The 20,328-nt window shown below is 41.8% G+C and overlaps 1 protein-coding gene across 1 annotated transcript in view; it reads left to right on the forward strand.

Annotated features, from left to right (window-relative positions):
* The first annotated feature begins 15,979 nt into the window (after positions 1-15,979).
* SCN10A (sodium voltage-gated channel alpha subunit 10) overlaps positions 15,980-20,328 on the forward strand; it is a 145,457-nt gene continuing 141,108 nt past the window's right edge. The window contains exons 1-2 of the mRNA XM_017508374.2: positions 15,980-16,269; positions 17,745-17,872. Coding sequence (XP_017363863.2) covers positions 16,000-16,269; positions 17,745-17,872 — 398 coding nt within the window. The 5' untranslated portion in view covers positions 15,980-15,999. The remainder of the gene's footprint in view (positions 16,270-17,744; positions 17,873-20,328) is intronic.

Genomic DNA, 20,328 nt, shown 5'->3' on the forward strand with positions numbered 1-20,328 from the left:
CCATGTTGGCTAGGCTGGTCTTGAACTTCTGACCTCAAGTGAGCCACCCACCTCGGCCTCCCAAAGTGCTGGGATTGTAGGCATGAGCCACTATCCCTGGCCCATAGTTCTATTATTGTGATTATTTTGCACATGAGAAAATGAAGGCACACAGAAGTTAAATAATCTTCCAATAGTCCCACAACTAGTAATTTGTAGAGTGGGGATTTAAGCCCAGAAGGTATGGCTCCAGTATTCAAGATTGTAAGCATCACCCTATCCTCTAGAAACATTGGTTTCTTAACCAAAGGAAAATATTTTACTCTGTCGGAGAAAAGATGTGATAAGTATAAAAATGTGTAGAAGAAAATTGGGAGGACTCAAATTTTAGATGCAATCAAACGCATTTTGAAAAATCTGAAACAGTAAGCATATGCTACAACGTTTGTAAAACGTGACCGTTCCACTGAGATATCATTTTTACTTATCGAGGCAATTTCATGCAAACATTCAACAAACGTACATGGGGTATGTGCTATGTGCTCTTCACTGCCAGGCACCAGGGGCACAGAGCTGTGGACAGAATGATTTTCATGTTTGCCCTCATAGAACCTACAGTCTAGTGGGGCAGACAGACATTAAACAAACACACAAGTAAACATAATTTTAAACTGTGATAATTGCCAGGAAAGGAATGAACTAGCTTCTTTGGGAGATGTTGGGGGCACCTAATTTAGACAGACAAGACCAAGAAAGGCCTCCCTGAGGAGGTGACATTTAAGCTTTAGCCTAAAAGTAGATGCAGTATTTTTGTCTGAATTTGTCATTTAGAAGCAGAATTTCAGGACCAAATCAGAATGTGACTGGTGAACAAAAGACGGATTCCTTCAATGTCAGAAACTAAGCAGCAACACTGGATTCCCTGCGTATCCTTTGCTTCCCTGGAATAAACTGAAGGGCTGCATTATACTGGTTGGCATTTACATAATGTTCACAGTGCTCTTGCCTTAGAACCTTGCCCAAAACCCATTTTTACCTGTCAATTTTTATTAGAATTTGCATATTTTTTTCCTTAGAAACTTAGCAGAGGAAAAGGAGGGTTATTGTTCATGAGAAACATTTTGGCTCTGAAATAATTAATGTTTAAGAAGATTAACAACCACAGAGTTGCTTCCCGAGCAGGGGCTCATGCTTTTGGTAGGTGTTCAATGAAGGCCATGCACAGAGCGAAAGTGCCCAGTGGGGGCCTTCAGTCTGGGCATGCATTTGTGTATTTTTCAGTGTCCCAGAGCCCAGTGTGCAATGTGCCTCTCCCCGCTAAAGTATGTGACATTCATATTGTGACAAACACAGTCACAAAAACACTCTGCCAACAACAGTTTCCTAGGAAGCCTTCGTCAGCTTCTCTAAGCTACGTTGATCCATCCCTTGTTTAACACCTTTAGTCACTTATCTTTATTACTTACGACTCCACGATCAGAACCATATAATACAGCCCTTCCTTATTTTTCTTATGATTTCCTGGTTACTAGGACTTCTTTTCTCCCTGAGTAGACTCAGAGGCCTCAAAAATTAGAAAAACGGCTTCTTGTCAAGATAGAAGGCCCTCATTATACACCCAGACCGATCCCCTCATTGTGCAAATGAGAAAACTAAGATCCAGAGAGAGAAGACGCTCAAAGACTGAAAATGCTTTATTACAGACCTGTGGCTGGGACTCAACTCTCCTAACTGCTAGCCGATTGCTTTTCCCATTACACCACATCATCTTTCACAGCACCTAATTGTGATAAATACACAGTAGGCTGTTGGCAACTACTGATAATGAAAGCATTTTAAAATATTCAACAGAATGAGAAGGAGCTGTCTTGCTGACTCACCCCATAACCTCCAGCACCCCAGGTGGCACTTCCAGGCTATGACAGTTTCAAGAGAGAAGCCCCTGAACCTTAAAAACGCAAGGCCATGTCCACATTTGATTGAAGCCAAGAACACACAGATCTGTTGTTTCTCAATTTTTAGGGAGTCAGTAACAAAGTATCTCTGAGGAGCAGGCTTCTAATTCCTCCAAAAGTTGCATTCAGAAAGCAACTAAACAGACCAATGATGTTTGGCAGAAATACTTCTGCCAGATGTATGATCAGACCCAGCCCTGATGGTTGCTATTGCAAAGTCAATCTGTCTCAATAGATCCTGCCTGGTCTCTAATTTGACAAAGCCTTAGTTTCCTCACAAGATCGTAATCAGGGTGAATTGGAGCCATAACATTAATTCCAGGTTCATAAAGCACCAGAGTTTACAGAGGTCACCTCAGAGCATTTTATCTTCCTGTGTAGTAACTGCCTCTCAAAGACAAAAACAACAACGAAAGAAACCATATCCAACATCAGAAAGCAAGTCAGCAGAAGATCCAGGGCTACCTAACCCCAGAACCCTTCATTCACAAATCATATTTCACTGCATTGTAATGACTCCTTCTTAATAAATGTCTCTGAGTTCCCTTCAGTCATTACCCCATTTTTAGTTTTCTTGTCTTCATATTTCAGCATCAGGCTCCTCTTTCTTCACATGAAAAGGCCAGTCATGCTCAGTGTCCTTGAGGCATGGGAACAATCTCTTTCATTCTAAGGTCAAACCAGGCATGCTGACAGCAGAAATTCTAGACTTAACAGTCACAGTGCACATTTGTGATGATTCTCTCAAGTAGTCTCTCTCTGAGAGAGTCATCATCATTCATTCATTTGCTCTTTCACTTCACAGATATTTATCAAACACTTACATGTGTCACATTGTCTTAGATGCTGAGGTTACAACAGAGAAAGATATAAACATGGTCTGTGGCTCAGGAAGCTTACTTTCTATCATTGGAACAGAGACACTGAACAGATAATTATCAAAATAAATGGCCACCAGGAAATACTGGCTGCTATGCAAATACATAATGAAGAAAATATGTCTAGTTCAGAGAGTCAGGAATGGCTGTTCTGAAAAAGTGACACTTAACTGAAAGAAGAATAGAAGTCACCCAGGGGAAAGAAAGGTGAAAATATTGCCGAGAGAGAGAAAAGCACATGTGAAAAGACCAAAGCAGACAGCAAGTTGGTGGATTTTGGTAACTGAAAGAAGAGCAGGGTAACTACCAGGGGGGAAATAAGGGAAAGGGTGATGTACAAGGAAGTGATGGGCAGGGACCAGATCGTACCAGGCCTTATGCCCCATGTGAATGAATTCAGACATTCACACGGGGAAATGTGAATGTCTAAACCCAAAGAGGTTGGAAAGCCTTTGAAAGGCATCATCAGAGAAGTGATACTATCAGATTTGCATTTTTAAAAGATTCGATTGGTTGCTATGAAAGTAGGCAAAAAAAGAATATGGGGAGAGACCAGTTAATAAGCAAGTTTCTAGTAAGAGACCAGATAAGAGATTATTGTGGCTTTGTGGTTGGGGCACATGTAAAGAGGTGAGGAGAGGGAACGTCTAAGTGTTTATGATGTGAGCAGCTGGCTGCTTGATGGTACCATTTAACCAAATAGGGAATATAAAATAAGCAACCAATTTATAGGGGAGAGATATCCAAAAGGAACAGGTAGATAGCCAGGTCTGGAACAGAAAAGAGGTTTGAGTGGGAGTTAAACCCATGAGAGGAGATTAGATTTTGATGCAAGGGGATATAAAAGAGGACTAGGACAGAACCTCAAGAAACTCTGATATTTAATGACTTCCAGTATGTAAAAGCCTTCAGTAAAGCCTCATATGGAACAGAGAGAGGATTTCAAGAAAAATAGATTGGTCAGCCATGTCAAATCCTACTGGAAAGTCAAGTCAGTAGAAGTCTAAAAGTTTGTTTGAAATTGTCAGCCTGGAGGCCACTTGCATCTTAGCAAAAGCTTTGGTAAAGGGAGCTGGGAGAGACATATTACAGTGCTATGAGGTGCAAAAACATGCATTGATGTATTTTTCATGTATGACTTTTGTGATATTATGTCACCTAGTTAAACCTGTGTCCTCAGCATCCCTAGAAAACCTTAATCAGTTATTAAATTGATTACCCAAATTCTACTGTCCACCACAACTTTATAAATGGCAAATAATTATCTACATTAGTGATTTCAATATTCTCCTTGAATCAAACCTATTTTTCATCCTTACAAAATCTTTGGCTTACTTAAATATACCCGGTAATGTTAAGCCACATTGCTGAGAGAGAGAAAAGCACATGTGAAAAGACCAAAGCAGAGAGCAAGTTGGTGGATTTTGGTAACTGAAAGAAGAACAGGGTAACTACCAGGGGGGAAATAAGGGAAAGAGTGATGTACAAGGAAGTGATGGGCAGGGACCAGATCATGCCAGGCCTTATGCCTGATGTGAATGAATTCAGATACAGTTAAAAATTCACAGTTTTAAAAATTGTAAGAACTCATGCTATTTTCCAAGCCTCCTTATCCAAGAATTCTGAAGAAATCCTATGATATCTGTTAAGGATATCATAGAACAAAAATTTTGGAGAGAGAGAGAATTAGAAATAGGAGAAAGGAAGTACATTTAAAAATTTTTAAATTAAAATTAATATCCACAGCATGAATCTCCTTAAACTTTTTGAGTCTATTGTCATTTACATCCCTCGTTAAATAGGCAGTTTTATTTGGGAGCAACTGAACCATACTCAAAAGTATTTGAAAACTAATGGTGGGGTATGGAGAAATAAAGTGGAACACTGTAACTTCTTTATACTGAATTTAATTGCAAATGATCTCACATGTTTGTTTAGTTTATACACTGAGAGCTAGCAGTGTGGAACTGAAATAGGCTAAGTGGTTATTGGCTATTAAATCACATATGTAATAGAAATATTAAGGTCTATATTATGCATTTGTCTATAATTTATCTTACAAAGTGCTTTCATATAAATTATTTGATTTTACCAGCAACAGTGCTAGGTGAGTGGGGCAGAGATAATCATCTCCAGTTTACAAATCACAGAAATGAGGGTCAAAGAATTCAAAAGACCCAGTCAATGTCAGAACTCATGCTTCCTGTCTTCGAGCCCAATGGCTAAATCACACTATTTCTCTGGGTTTTTGGAATGATTGTAACTCAAGGTTTCTGTAACTGACTCAATCCACCATCCTGAGTTTTTTGGTTCACGACACTTTCAGATCATGTGGTGAGGAACTTCTTTTCTTCCTTAGACACAAAAGTTTATTCCTTCTTTTTGATCCCATTCTCAATGGGTTGGAGCAGATGATATGGAGGTAAAGACTCATGAGAAGGTAACATTTCTCTTCTTCAACTTTGTATCTCCATTCTGGTGGCAGAGCTGTTTCAGGCACTTTCTTCTCCATATTCCAGCTTTCTTTCTTGAATTGCTCTCTTCTTCCCTTTTAGCACCCACTGAAATACACTTATTCTCAGCACTTCAGCCTGGTACACTCATTCAGCACTACAAACAGATCAGTCGTTCACGAAGCCCCACAGAAAACCAGACCCACTCAGCTTTCACCCATTCCTTCCTCTCTTGTTCAGTACCACGGTCAGCTCAAATCCAGACTGGACACCGGCTGGTTATATCAGAACCATGGATAGCGCACGCACTTTTCTCCACCCTATACTTTGGTCCTGCTCCAACAACAGTTTACCTAGTTGCTATCTCTGAAATCATTCAAAGGTGATTCAGTTAAGCAAATAGTTCCCTAGCACCATTCTTTGGTATCAGAGGCAACTTCAAAGAATTGTTCAGCTTCAAAGATAGCTAAGTGCTATTTTGCAGTGTCACAGATTACTGAGACGCATCTCGATCCACGGGCAGGATCATGTAGAGAGCGGTCTTACTTTCGTCACCACAAACAGCTTATTACGCTTTCTCAGTGGCATATCTATTAAAAATGCTATCTCTTTCCTGGACAGCTTACTCATATGTCCAGTGTCCTGTTGCTGCCATCAGGTGTCTAAAAATTACAATTTTCGAGGCAATGGACTGCTTAGCTTAACACATATCAGTATCACTGGCTATATGAAATGCTTACATCTTGGAGACAACCTTTAAGTCTTGACCTGTCTGGCCGCATCTGCAAAACCAGGAACATTTAATCTCATGCTCCTGTTGCCATGGAGAGCCCAGCAATATCTTCAGTGTGAAAGCTAGCTTCGTTATTTGTTCCATGTATTACAGAACCCAATCACACTCTCCGTACCATGCATAACACAGTTTTACTCAGATATACGAATAGTTCAGCTAGTATTTCTCAGCCCCAGCTCAGTCACACTTTCATCCAATGCTATGAAAGTTCCAGCCACATTCTCATGCTTACAACATGTTAATTACTCCACAAAGCAGCTAAGTCATACCAGGCAGATAATGACTTAGCTTATCATGGCCTTCTCTTTTTGTATCTCTTATAATTAGCTTAGTCATGTTTGTAGTCACTCACACTAATATCCCAAACACCCTCTTCCAGCAACTCAAGAAATCTAGTCACATTCTCTCCACTCCACGGTACTTATTCACACTCCCTTTCAGTCTTCATGACTAAAATCATTCCCACAACTAGAACAAGACTCAGAAGTTCTTGAAACTTTTCTGCCTGCTGTTTCTATGATACTGACATATCCTTTTTCTTCTCCTTCATTTTTGGCTATCGCATCTTTGTAATATTCAGTGCCATTCACCCCCACAAACCTCCTGGTTTCAGCCTTTATTGTTCTCCTCTCACTTTGGAGAACAACTTTTATCCAGATCATGGTGGATTTTAGTAAGTTGATATTGAACATAAGACACTTGTCTTTTCAGTAGAATGGAATATGGTCAGATTCTATCCACCCTGGACTCACAGTTCAGGTACATATGCTTTCTCTTCCCTGTGTTCCCTCAACTCAATTTTGCTGTCAGATGAAAAGCTCTTATTATAAATACCTGGTGCATACCTATCCAGATTTCTTGAATATTTATTTATTTATTCAACAAATATCTGTTGATTACCTACAATGTATTAAACATTATTCTCAGTGTTTGCAATTCAATAGCTAACCAAATAGACAAAATCTATACCATCATGGGACAAACATTCTAGCTGAAGGAGATAAATAATGAATGCAAAATGCTAACCATTAAGTTGTAAAAGTGTTATGAAGAAAAATGAAGACAGAAATAAAGGGGTAGAAAGTGGCCAGGGGCTGTTGCTTGGGAAAGACTCCCTGTTGCTCAGGGAGTCTTCTCTAGCAAGGTGATAATTGAATGAGATATGTAATTACAAATATGAAGAGAATATGAGGAGAGAGACTAGCAAGTCAAAAAACAGAGGCAATATTGTGCTTGCTGTGTTCAAGAAACAGCCAGGGAAGTCTGTGGGACTGGGTTCCAGTGAACAAGAAAGAGAACGATATGAAGTGAGTTCAGAGATTAAGTTTATGGGAACACACTACAAGGTATATTTTAAAAAGGTCACTCTGACTGCTACAGAAAGTATATGCTTCAAGCAGTTGAGAGAATGCTAGCAGTGAGGCAAGTTAAGAAGAAATAATAGCAGTCCAATTAAGAGCTGATGGTGGATTGAACTGTGGCAGCAGCGATGGAAACAGGAGATAGTGGCTTGGACGACATGGTTAACAGTGGCTGTGATGAGAATTAGACAGCGACACTTCAGAATCAGAGTTTTCTGAGGGACTGGATAGGAGATATGAGAGAGAAGTAATGGGTTATTTAAAAGTTTCAAGGCTTGGGACCTAAGTTACTAGAATAATGAAGTTACAATGTGTTAAAATGGGGCAAGGCTAAGGAAACAGTATTTTGGGGGTAAAATATTATAATTTCACTTTATACTTCTGTCAGACATCTAGGTGGGTGGTGATGAACAGATGGTTGAATACAAGAATTTGAAATGTAATTGAAAGACTTCGGCTAGAGAAATAAGTTTAATGTTTCAAATGTGGCCACAGACTGCTTAGGTTGTCATCATAACTTCAGCCTTTTTCTCCTCTGAAAAATAATGGTCTGGGAAGCTGCCAGATTCGTTGACTGAGGCCCAGAGCTACGTTTAAGCTTCCAAGAACCTATAGTCTGTGTTCTGCCACATCCCAGAGTGTAAAAAAGTGTCAGGCATAAAGGGAGGAATATTTGAGGAAACATAAAGGAGGACTCCTAAGTTTCTGACTTGAAAAAATGGCTATGCAAGTTATTGAGATAGGAAACACAGAAGGAAGAGAAGCTTGGTTTTGGTGGAGGAAGATGATGGGATCATGGAAGACAGTGATTTGAGGTGTTTAAGGAGCATTACGGGGGATACTTCCAAAGGCAATGGGCTAGTGTGACTGGAACTCAGAACACTCTAGATTTGGGAGTCTCCTACATGAAAATGCCAACTGTAGTTGTTTATAAGTAGATGAAAGCAACCACGGGAAGTATGAGAAGGCACAATCCTACACAGTAAAATCTTACATGTTGCTTACTAACTAAGCTCTCTGGAAAAACTATGATTACCTGTTTATCCACATCACATCTGCTATACAGAGACAAATGCTACATTAGTAGGGAAAGTCCTCTATTGGGTTCTTAAGACCTCAATGAGTTATGAGACAAAAACACTGCTCTCTGAGGCCCCTTGAAGTCCCACCAAATCTGAACACATTCAGATCAGTTGCTCCCTCTCTCAAGTCCCAGAAATCTGCAATGATGCCCCAATCAGTAGGATTCCAGAACTGCTCCAATCAGCCAGACCTGTCCCAGAAATGGTAAAGCTCTGAGTCTGGAATCAAAAGACTCAGAGATAAGCTTGTTCAGTCTAATTAACATCTTTATAACACAGTAAGCACAGATCCACATTGGTTCTTAGTTTTTCCTTATTTAGGGGAATACCTTTCACCTACTCTACAGAATTTTCGTTGGACGAAAAGGGATAATTACGCAGAAGCACTTTGTAAACTCACAGTACATAAATGAGGTGCTGTTGATACTGCTGTAGATGGGGGATTTGAGTAACTCATCTCATGAGGCTTGGTCATTTCTGTGATCAGACTTAACTAGTACACACTCAGGAGACAGGGAGTTTGTGATTGCTGTGTAATCAGAGAAACATCCTGCTAAGATCTACAAAATCTGGTAGAAAGAACCCTCTCTCCTGCCCTGCCCACTGTAATCTTATGGAGACTCTCGTTGTCACCCTTATTCACACCAGCCTCTACCAAGAAGCTTTGAGTCAGCTGGCTTTCCCAGACCATAGATTTTAATTAAAGACCAACCACAGCTATTTTTATCACCATCAAAATGGCAACTGTGAAGCACCTGTTATCTGTTCAATTACATTTAATCGCCTTCTTAGAAACTGCTCATTCATCAGGTCTCAGAAATTCAAGTCAAGATGCTACTATAGCCCATGAAGAAAAGACCCAGAAATCCCAGAAACGGGGTAAATATGTACAGAAACTTAATCCTCAGAAATAACCAAATTCCACTCTGTTCTCATTCCCTGGGTGTAAGCTTCCTGACATTCCTGGCCAGGAGTTGCCCTGATTCTGACAACAGAAAAAGGAGGTCCTAAGAACTGCCCCAACAAAACCTCTGGGGAGTCAAAGTGTCCTAGAACAAATAAGAGTACCTGCCATTTGGTGCCAGGTTTCTTTTTCCCTAGCACCCCAACACGGGCTTCTGACCCACCTCCAAAATCCAGAAAGATTTCCACCCAGGCCCTAGGAATGTGGGAGTAAATCGTGGCTTTACCAGATTCTATAACCTTGTCCTGCCTCATCTCACAGTTGCCGAGAATTTCAGTGCTTCTCAAAGGGAGAACATCTTCGGCAGCTTCAGCCATGAGTCTGTTGAAAATGAGACTCCCTGGGCCTCACCTCGGACATCCTGAATGAGAATCTTTGCAGGTGGAGTCCAGGAATCTGCATGTTAGCCCATTTGCACCCTGTGATGGTGATAGAGCTAGCTCAGCGCCAGACTGTGGACTGGCAAGTGAAGATCACTGCACCAGAGAAGGTGGATGAACTATGTTATCACAAAGCCAGTGGTTACTGCAGAGAACTAAGAGGATTAGTGCCTGTTGCAGGAGCTTCAGATCTAGCTTCCCTAAAGCAAGCAGAAAAAATTCCACGTAGATACTCCTTTATCCATCTGTGATGGCAAAGCATCCTGTGTGCTTCCAGACTAGCCGTAGAACAGACAAGATTTCTGAGAATATTGTAACCCATAGAGAACTTAGAAAGTCAATGGACTGCATTTTCGGGTTTGCTTGGACCACGATGGAGCAGGGATTCCAGAGACCCTTTCTGGAAGCATTAGGGAACATATCTTAGGACAGAGTTTTGCAAGCTTATAGGACCAGTGAACAATTTTAAAATCATCACACACTATTAAGTCATCCGTTGGCCATTAAGGGATGCAAGACACACTTGGAGTAAAATAACACAGCAAACATGGTTTCAGGAACAAACCACCTGAAGAATAATAAAAATATTATGCATATGATTTTTTAAAAGAAAAACATTATATGAGAAGGAAAAGTAACCAGTTAGAGAAATTAAATAATTTATTTTATGAAGAATGAAAGACTGCAATTGTGCTGCCAAGCTGTAGAGAGTCAGGCAGAAGCACATTCTCAACTGGCAAGTACAGCCATATATTCAAGGAGCTGGGTCTTCTCCTCTATCTCCCTGGCACATTCACGGTTGGCTATCCCTTCTTAAAGCATACCATTATATAATAAAAAGAACAATAAAACATATTAGAGTCTTCTATACTTTTCCACACATGCATTATAAATGGGAAAATTTTACCTACATTGCTTTTCCCATAGGACACTAGTTTACAAATTCTGCAGAACACACTGGGGGAAACGCAAGGTTAGACAATCCTCTCTGACAGCTCTGAGCCAATACCCCTATAATTGATCAGCCAGTGTGAGTGATGGAGGACTGCCTGTGAGAGGAATTTCTGTAGGCCTGGGTCTGGCCCTCAGGATCTGGGACCAAAGAGGGTCACGACTGCAGAGAGGAAAGCATTGGCCCTATAGCGAATCTGTTTTGCCATCATTCAGGTTAGTATTCAGGAAGCTCAACCTTCCACAAGAGATCCTACAGGTTCTGGAAGACATGGGATCTTTAGATAACAGCAATAAAGAAAGATCCTCTCCCACCTGTTAGTAAGAAGGCAAAGGGGCTGGGCACAGTGGCTCATGCCTGTAATCCTAGCGCTTCAGGAAGCTGAGATGGGCAGATCGCTTGAGCCCAGGAGTTCAAGACCAGCTTGGGCAACATGGTGAAACCCAGTCAAAAATACAAATTATCCAGGCATGGTGGCACGTACCTGTACCTGTAGTCCCAGCTACTTGGGAGGCTGAGGTGGGAGGATCACTTGAACCTGGGACATCAAAGCTGCAGGGAGCTGTGATTGTGCTACTGCACTCCAGCCTGGGCAACAGAAAGAAAAAAAAAGGAGGCAAAAGGAACCAAATATCACTGTTTGTTCAGCTTGGGAGGGCTGAATGCCCACCGAATAGAGAGGCTTGCTTAGCAGAAACAGCTACTAAATTTAAGGGAATATGCCTGCAAAAACTCATGCAGACTATTTAAAAGCCAGAGCTGAGCTTGGAGCCAAACTAGAATAGATGTTTCTTGGATTGTCTCCTCCTCAGCCATCACAAAGGATGTGCCTTCCCCACTACATTCAAATGAACCCTAAAATAAGGATTCCTAATCAAGGTTGCAAGGACTGTAACAGTCACTATCTGCACCTTGCTCATATCCCCAGGACCTAGCTGAGAGGTCCCCTGCAGACACTTCCTGCATATTGGCTTCCTGCCTCTCTCTGCCCAGGTCTTTCTCTGGCCACTGAAGTAACTTCTGTAGAGCTAATATCCCTGGATGACCCCAACGAACAAGGAGCAGGACTGGTAGATAAAACCCTAGTATCCTTACCCCTCAGTGAAACAATTCTGAGCCTGGTTTGCCCATAAGAGTAAACTGCTCATAAAAATACTGCCTTCTTCTTCCAATCTTACTTTTCCGCTCTTCCATGACATTCCTAGAAATAGCCCTCAGATAAACTACTTGCACCCCAATATTTTTCCCAGAGTGTCACATAAATACACTGGGTAACAGATGGAAAGATAGAGAACCACTTCAATCAAGGGATCTCAAGTCCAGAGCTATTACTTCTGATGGGAAAGTCTTAAAAGAAGGACTGGTCCCTCATACCTACATTACATTGCCGCTAATTCCCACCCCAATGTTGAAAACAACCTTGTCCTTTACCAGAGGGATTTATGGTAGCCCAGAAGAATTATGGACATTTGGCACCAAGTCAGTCTCATGGCCGAGTCTGCTTTTACCTCAAGCCCCAGCTCTAGGACCCGGAATTCTGGCTTAATCCTGTTTTCAATCCTCAACATTGCGTTCCACAACAATCCAGGAATTCCTGCATTGTTACTAAACAGCTGAGTCCCGGGATTCAAATGTGGTTCCAAACCCTAAATATCTCTTCTCCTCTAGACAAGGAAAAGAAAGTTAACTTAGTCCTTGTTTCTCAGAAGGGAATAATTAAAGACACTGAAGTCAATAGTGTTTCAACGGTCATTACATAAATACACCATGTTAATCAGGACTTGGGCACACAGCGCATAGAACTAAGTTAGAAGAAAATAGAAGACAGATGTTCAATTATGTAATGTAGGTTGACTATGAAAAGCTCACTAAGAGACAGATCAAATACAAATAGGCAGGCGGAGAAGAAGGGGGTCAGGGAAAGTTTCCAGAAGAAAGTCATGGAGGACGTTAAGGAAGAGGAATGGTGTCAGAGCAGTGAGAGCTCCTCCCAGGACTTCAATGCATGGAAGAACTGGTAACAACCAGCAGAGCCTCCCACATATAGGTACTGGGGACAAGAGCTGCGTCTAGGGCTGGTGACAATAAGCAGGGTCTACATCACAAGGCATTGGATTCAAGAGATACATCTAGGTATGGCGGGAGCAAGCAAGAACTCCATCAGGGGTATTTGATTTGAGCACTGCCTCTGCCACCATCTGCTTGACTTTGGGGTGTGTTAGCTTTAAAATGTCAATCCTTATATTCCTATGATTGGATCTGTGATTTTTGCTGCATTTTCCTAAACAAAATGTTCTTTCGCTTTTTCAGCTATTAAGCTTTGTGGTTACCTCTGTTCATTCAACAAATGTCTATTCTGTGTCTACTGCATGCCAGGCACTGTGCTAGGTTCTGGAGAATTGATGCTGAACAAAATAGATATGAGTTTAGTCCTCACTGAGCTTCCAACTGGTAGAAACAATAGAAAGGCAAACAGAAATTCCAGAGCAGAGGTTTATAGAGAAAGTGCAGAAAGTTATGGAAACGTGAAACAGGAATCCTAACATAGACTTCGTATAGGTCAGAAATGCAAGAAATTGTCTAAAAGCCAAGAGTACAAGAATGAGAGAGGATTAGCCGGGTGAAACAAAGTGGGAGGATAATTTTAGGCAAAGGAAGTGGAATATGGAAAGGCCTTAACATAAAAAAGAATGGAGCAAATTCAAGGAGAAACTTATAAAAGTAGTGTGGCTGGAGACCATCGTGCTGGAGAGGTCAGCACAGTTTGGGTAATCTTGAGTGTTATGGGGAGCTTTAAAAGGATCGTAAATAAAGATATCACATAACCAGATTTGCATTTTAGAAAGATCACTTGGCTACAGTTGGAGAATGGGTTAGAAAGGACTAAATGGGAATAAAAATAACACAGAGGAGGTCAGTGGGATGACTGTGATTGGACTGGCAGTATAATGGAGAGGCTGGAGAGACATGAAGAGAAGATGCTAAGGAGGCAGAAGCAACAGCACTGGATGTCTGATTGTATGTAGGAATGAAATAGAAAGGGCATAATTATGGTACCCAGGTTGTGAACAGACACAGAAACAGGCTATTTGGGGCTAATGGCAGTAAAAAGACATAGAGGAGAGGCAGATATTAGAAAGAAGTGGGCAGATGCTAATGAGTTTTGTTTGGGGCATGCTGAGTTTGAGGTGCTCATGAGATACTCAAGTGGAGAGGTCAAATGAAGATCTGAGCCCCATGGACTTCTGAGGGCCTCAGATAAAGACTCAGTCATCTGCATATAAATGAGAAGCAGAGACATGGGAATGATGGGATGCCCCCAAGAGATAGTGGCAAATGTCCCTGAGGTTAAGTACCATTCTGCCACTCATTAGTACTGTGATCTTGGAAAATTTAACTTTGCTGCTCTGGTATCTTATTTATATATTGGGGATAACACTTCACAGGTACAGTGATAGTTGATGTAATAATGCATGAAAATTGCTTAATCAAGAGTCTGAAATACAGTGGAATCTCAGTAAATGCTAGTTAGTGCTGCTGAAGTTGTTACTATTGTTGTTATTCTGAAAACAAAAGATAAGAGTGCCAATATTCACAATCATGTATGGGAGAAGCTGAGAAAGGAGAGACTGAGAAGGAGAAGACAGAAAGTTAGGAAAACCAAGAGAGTGTCGTGGTAGCCAAGGAGAGGCAGTATTTTAAGGAGGAAGTTGTCAACACAGCCAATAGGACCATCAGGACAAGAACTGAGATGGACCTGGACAATATAGTGGTACATTGTGTCTACAAAAATTTTTTCAAAACTAGCTGAGTCTGTAGCCCAGCCATTCAGGAGGATGAGATGGGAGAATTGCTTGAGCCCAGGAGGCAGAGGTTGTAGTGAGCAAAGATTGCACCACCACACTCCAGTATGGGTGACAGTGATACCCTGTCTCAAAAAAAAAAAGTTAACAACGGAGAAGGGCCCCCTGACTTCAGCCACAAGGAGGTCTCTTGTATTCTTGCAAGGAGGGCTTTCAGTGAGATATGAGGGCAAAATCCAGGCCTCAAAGACTGAAGAGTGACTGGAAGAAGTGAGTAGAAGTAACTTCTTTATTAAAACCCAGCGGAGAACAGGAGGAGAGAGGAGGGAAGACCTGGATGGGCTCAGTATCAAGGGAGAGTTTTTAAAGTTGAATGAAAGTTAAGCATCTTTAAATGCTGATAGGAAAGAGCTGGGAGACAAGGACAGAGAGAAAAAAATGAGGTGACTAGGAAATAAGATTCTAAGCAAGGGGAAATGTGTGGTCCTCAGAATGTGGGATGACACCTCTCATGTTGTAACAGAAGGGAAGGAGAGAAGGCTGCAGGTGCAGGTGAGTTGGAGGTTTGATGGCATGAAGTTGCCAGAGTTCCGTTTTTCTCCATGAACTAGGAAATGTGGTCATTGGCTTACTGCAAGAGAAGACAGGGAACAGTCAGAAAAGAGTATATTGGAAGCCTCAGACTAGAAGAAACTGCTCACTAGGGAAGCCATAGAATTCCCAGGTGGTAAAGAGATTCACTATCACCCCTCAGCAGTTCAGGGGAATTGTTCTAGGTTGACTTCCCCTTGGGATTTAGGATAAGGGTGAGGGAGTGGCTAAAATTGTGGAACACAGGTCTGATCTTGTTATGGAGAGAAGTGTTCAGCCACAGACTGAACTTGGAGGTCCCAGTGAAATTCTCCAGTAATCCTGAGTTCTCCAGTAACTTGGAGGTCTGAATGAAATTCAGACAGGGGGAGAAATGTTGACAATGCCAATAAATAAAAGGTTTGATATGAAAGTGCTGTGAGACTTAAGATAAACCAAAGTATTTGATGAATATGGGAGAGTGCCTGGAACTCAGCGGCCCTGGAAGTAAGGAGAGAGGACAGCATGGCTAAATCTGGTGGTAGTGGCGGTAGGATGGTACAAAGTGGTGAAGAAACAATGACATAGAAGCACATGGGGAGCAAAGACCTAACCCTGAGGCACCTGGAGTAGGGTGGAATAAAAGCCTTCCCTGAGAGTGTTGCAGGGGAATGGGAGGGGTCAGTGTGAGCTGAGGGAGGAGCCAGGTATGAGGGTGGGAGGGAGATGGGACAGATGAGAGGGACAGGACCAGTGGGCAAACTGTCACCTCTCTGTGGTTATGTCCGCTCTTAAAGAGTACAACTACTTCCTGAAGAAGAATGAGAAGATGGAACTCCCCATTGGGTCCCTCGAAACTCACAACTTCCGTCGCTTTACTCCGGAGTCGCTGGTGGAGATAGAGAAGCAAATTGCTGCCAAGCAGGCGGCAAAGAAAACCAGAGAGAAGCACAGGGGGCAGAAGGACCAGGGGGAGAAGCTTCGGCCCCAGCTAGTCTTGAAAGCCTGCAACCAGCTGCCCAAGTTCTATGGTGAGCTCCCAGCAGAACTGATCGGGGAGCCCCTGGAGGATCTAGACCCCTTCTACAGCACACACCGGGTAAGAGCTACGGTGGGAATGTCTGCTCTCAGCTCTTGGAGAGGAAGTCTCAAGCCACCCAGCCCGGGAAGTCCCCCTGAGCCCTGGGTGATGCTACAGTCTGCTAAAGGCTCCATGAACAATACAATATCTAACTTCTTTGATGATCTCTTTGAATCTTTTACATTTATGATAGAAGCCAACTAAACCCACACCTCCAAAAGCAGATAACTGCTGCAGAGCTTGCAGGGAAAGTTGATGGTTCCCTTGGATGAGCTCTGGCCTGGGGCCTCCGGAGGAGTTGGCTCGTTTCGCAGGTAGAGAGCAGACGTCTTGAGGTTGCGGGCGGAGTGTGGGGATGGGGACAGAAAGCAGGATGATTTAAGCCAGTGGTCCTCAACTGTGATCTTGGAACCCCTGGTGTCCCCAAAACTCTTTCAGTAGGTTTATAAAATCAAAACTATTTCCTAACAATACTTGGCTGTAATTTGTATTTTTCACACACGTTCTCTTATGATCATACATTGGTGAATATAAACTATCGATGGGGGATGATGTCATCACTCTAACAACTACTGGAATGTGTCCTGTATATTCCTGTGTTTTAAAATTTCCTGATTTTTAAATTTCTAATATGATATATATACACACACATATATAATATGTATATATGTATATAAACGTATATACTTATATATGCATTAATTTCTGATATGATATACATATATATGGCATAAACAAAAAGGTATAGACATAAACAAAACTTATTTGGGGCCTTCAATAAGGTTTGAGAGTAATAATCCCTGAAATCAAAAAGTTTGAGAATCACAAGTTTAAAAAGGGCTTCTTCATGACAATTATCTCACCTATATTGTATTTTAGGTGTTCTATACAGCCGAGAAATGGTGAATACATGTTTGGGAGTTAGGAGGCCAGGAATCAGCCATCTCAAATACGGCTGGCAGAGTAAATAAAAAGGCACTGGACTATCTTTTTCCCTCCTCTCCCATGCCAAGAGCTCATATCCTCCTAGATGCTCAGAGTAAGAAAATAGGAGAGGGTTTAAGAGGCAAAGACCTAGGAGATGGAGACAGAAGGAACATTACAAAACTGGGATGGTTCTCTAGTCAGAAGAAAAATTAAATCCAATCAGAACTTCACCATCCTGCTGCTACAATTCTCCCCTGGGCATACTACATCTTACCAGCCTGAGGATCAGCTGTCTGTCCATTAAAGCACCCTCAGTATGCTCATCTTGGAGCTCATCATCCTGTCAGCTCCAAAGACCAGGATCTTGCTGAGAGGGTGAGGATATAGCTTTTAGTCCTCGGTCCTCTCTACCTCTCTGTACCTCCATTTGGCTCTCATTGACCTGTGGTTTCCAGAGCCCTTCTTGCTCATGAGCCTCAGATGATGCCACTCACGTTGAAAAACATGATTGCATAAGGAATCTTGTTTCTCATTGGAGGTCCACTTTCTGTTTTGTTTTGTTTTAGACATTTATGGTGCTGAACAAAGGGAGGACCATTTCCCGGTTTAGTGCCACTCGGGCCCTGTGGCTATTCAGTCCTTTCAACCTGATCAGAAGAACGGCCATCAAAGTGTCTGTCCACTCATATCCTTTGCACTATTGCCTCTTCCATGTGTTAGAATTAGACCTTGAGCACTGTGTCTGGTATCTGCGCTAGAGGTAGCAACAGAGCGCTTCTCCAATTGAATCCCCGAAAGACAATGAGGTCATTAGACTGAAAAAATGGTTTGTAGCTTTAATGTGTGCCATACCCCAAAGCAGTCCCAACAGAGGGAGTGTTCATGCAGCACACAGGGGGTTTGGATTCACCTCAGACTAATCTAGACACACCTGTGGATGCACAACTTGAAAAATGTCCTCTTTATGAGGGGAGGTTTGCTGATGCCCCCCGAAACATTCTCACCACCGTGTGTGGCCCGCTCTCCCCACCACGTAACAGGCAGTAAGAGGGCTGCAAGCCTTCTTTGGGCAGATGAGATAGGCATGGGTTGTTATTCTGTGCCATAGCCATGCTGTGAAGTAGCTGCTTACTGGGCAAAAGAGCAGTACCTCCCAGAGGGCAGGGAAAACAGACCTTGATGGGAAGAGCACACATAGTCTCAAAGGGACCTCATTGGTCATGGGGCACTGTTAACATCACAAGTTACTTGAAAACTACTAGCAGGTTTAAAATGTTGACAGTCCAAGATTCATGCTGCACAAGAATGTAAAGATTAGAGACACATTGGTCAAATGTCTATTATATTAATTGTTTTAGGTAGTGTTGGAAGCTGCCTTCGGGGGATTTTGCAAGGCAAGCCAAACTAGCAGAAAAAAGAGACTTTGGTTTGGTTTCCTGTGATCTTCCCTGCTGGTCCTAATGGAAAGATCCTAATGACCTAGGATCCTTGGTCACTGGAAGGACTGGAAGTTCCTTATGATGAATTTAGCTCTGGATTCCAGGAGGTTGATGTGCAAGAATAGACCTGCCTCAGTTGCCTGACAGATGGTAACCAGCCTCTTCTTAGAAGTCTCCAGTAAAAAAGAGCTCTATCCTGCGCCCTAACTCTGGGGCAGATTGCTGGATTTCAGGACAGTTCTAATGGAGCTGGTAACCTTGGCACAATCATCTATCTGCACACTCAACATGAAGCTGCATGCTTGATGAAGTTGCATTACATTTTCTCTTTTTACATTTTTTTCTTTATGGGTAACCAGTAAGAATTATATTTTCTGAGCTGAATCTTGGAATTTCAGATCGACAGAAGAATATTTAAGGACAATAGCAGTCCCCCACTTGCTAAATACTTTCTAAATGTCAACACTATCGTTGGTTCAAAAGCCTCTGAAGGAGAGATCAGCATCCCCATTTTACAGATAATGAAACTGACACACAGAGGCACTAAGTGAATTATCCAAGACCACACAGCTAGTTAAGAAGTCCGGCCTGCATCCTACATAGAGCAGTATCTGCAGTGAGGAAGTAGGCAGTTAATGGAAAGTAATCAGGGTAATTATTCTCTCAATGTGTCATCTCTGCTTGGGTAGCTGTGCTTTTTCAAAATACATACAATTACATGGAAATTACAAATAAAGAGAAATCGCAAACATACAAACTAGTCTTTGTGGATTCTGGTTGACACATTTGGATAGGTAAGAAACAGCTAATTAGAAATAAAATCCCTTTAAAAGAACCAAGTGACCAGTGAATATTCTCTTCATATTGAGATTTGATGAGTAAATAATTGCTTAGTAGAGTCCTAGCTGGAAAGAAAAGCTGTAGAGGGGGTCTCTTACTCACAAAAGTCTGCATTTACATCTCATAAATTTGGTAACTCCAGCCCCAAAAGGTGCTAGAATTCTCAGGGCCCTATTATTAATATTTCACCAAAAATATAACTCCAACCACATTTGCTTTGAGTGTTTTCACAAGCAATATTATACATAAGATATATTACTTTTAAAGGTTTGTAGAACTGGAGACACAATTTTAATTTAATCCTTGGGTTAACATTTCCTCCAATGTGAGCATCTTTCTTAATGTAATTGTAAGTCAGAAGGAAAATGTGCTTTAATTAATAGAATTTTCCTTTTCAAAATAGATGTGTTCCTAAGTAACTGTAAAACCAGACACATCAAGGCATTTACAGAAAACTAAAATACATTTAAATACTTCTGCTCAAATTGAAATTATGAAAAATGAGTATTGTACCCTTTCTGTAGGTCAAGCTCATTTTCAAGCTTTGTTCTTCCTTGGGAAGTACTGTCAGGAGCCCAGCCATTCCTGAGAAAAATGCCCAAGCAGGAACACTTTACCTTTAGATTCCCCCCACCGATGTTTCTTCCCTTCTATTTACCCCTTCCACCCGCCTTCCTTCCAACGCCGCCTTCCCGTTTTGGTCATCCCTTGGCCCATGTCTGCTGTCAATATTCTCTGCTCTGCCTATTCAGAGTTCTCCACTGCAGCCTAATCCTCTTTGGGATTTTCTTCCTGAGCCAGTATTTCACTTCCCTGTGTCTGCCTCCACCGTTCCTAGCCAGAAGACCATTTCCTTGGTGGAACTCATCTC

The sequence above is a fragment of the Cebus imitator genome, unplaced genomic scaffold (genome assembly GCF_001604975.1).
Source record: "Cebus imitator isolate Cc_AM_T3 unplaced genomic scaffold, Cebus_imitator-1.0 Scaffold391, whole genome shotgun sequence".
NCBI lineage: Eukaryota > Metazoa > Chordata > Mammalia > Primates > Cebidae > Cebus > Cebus imitator.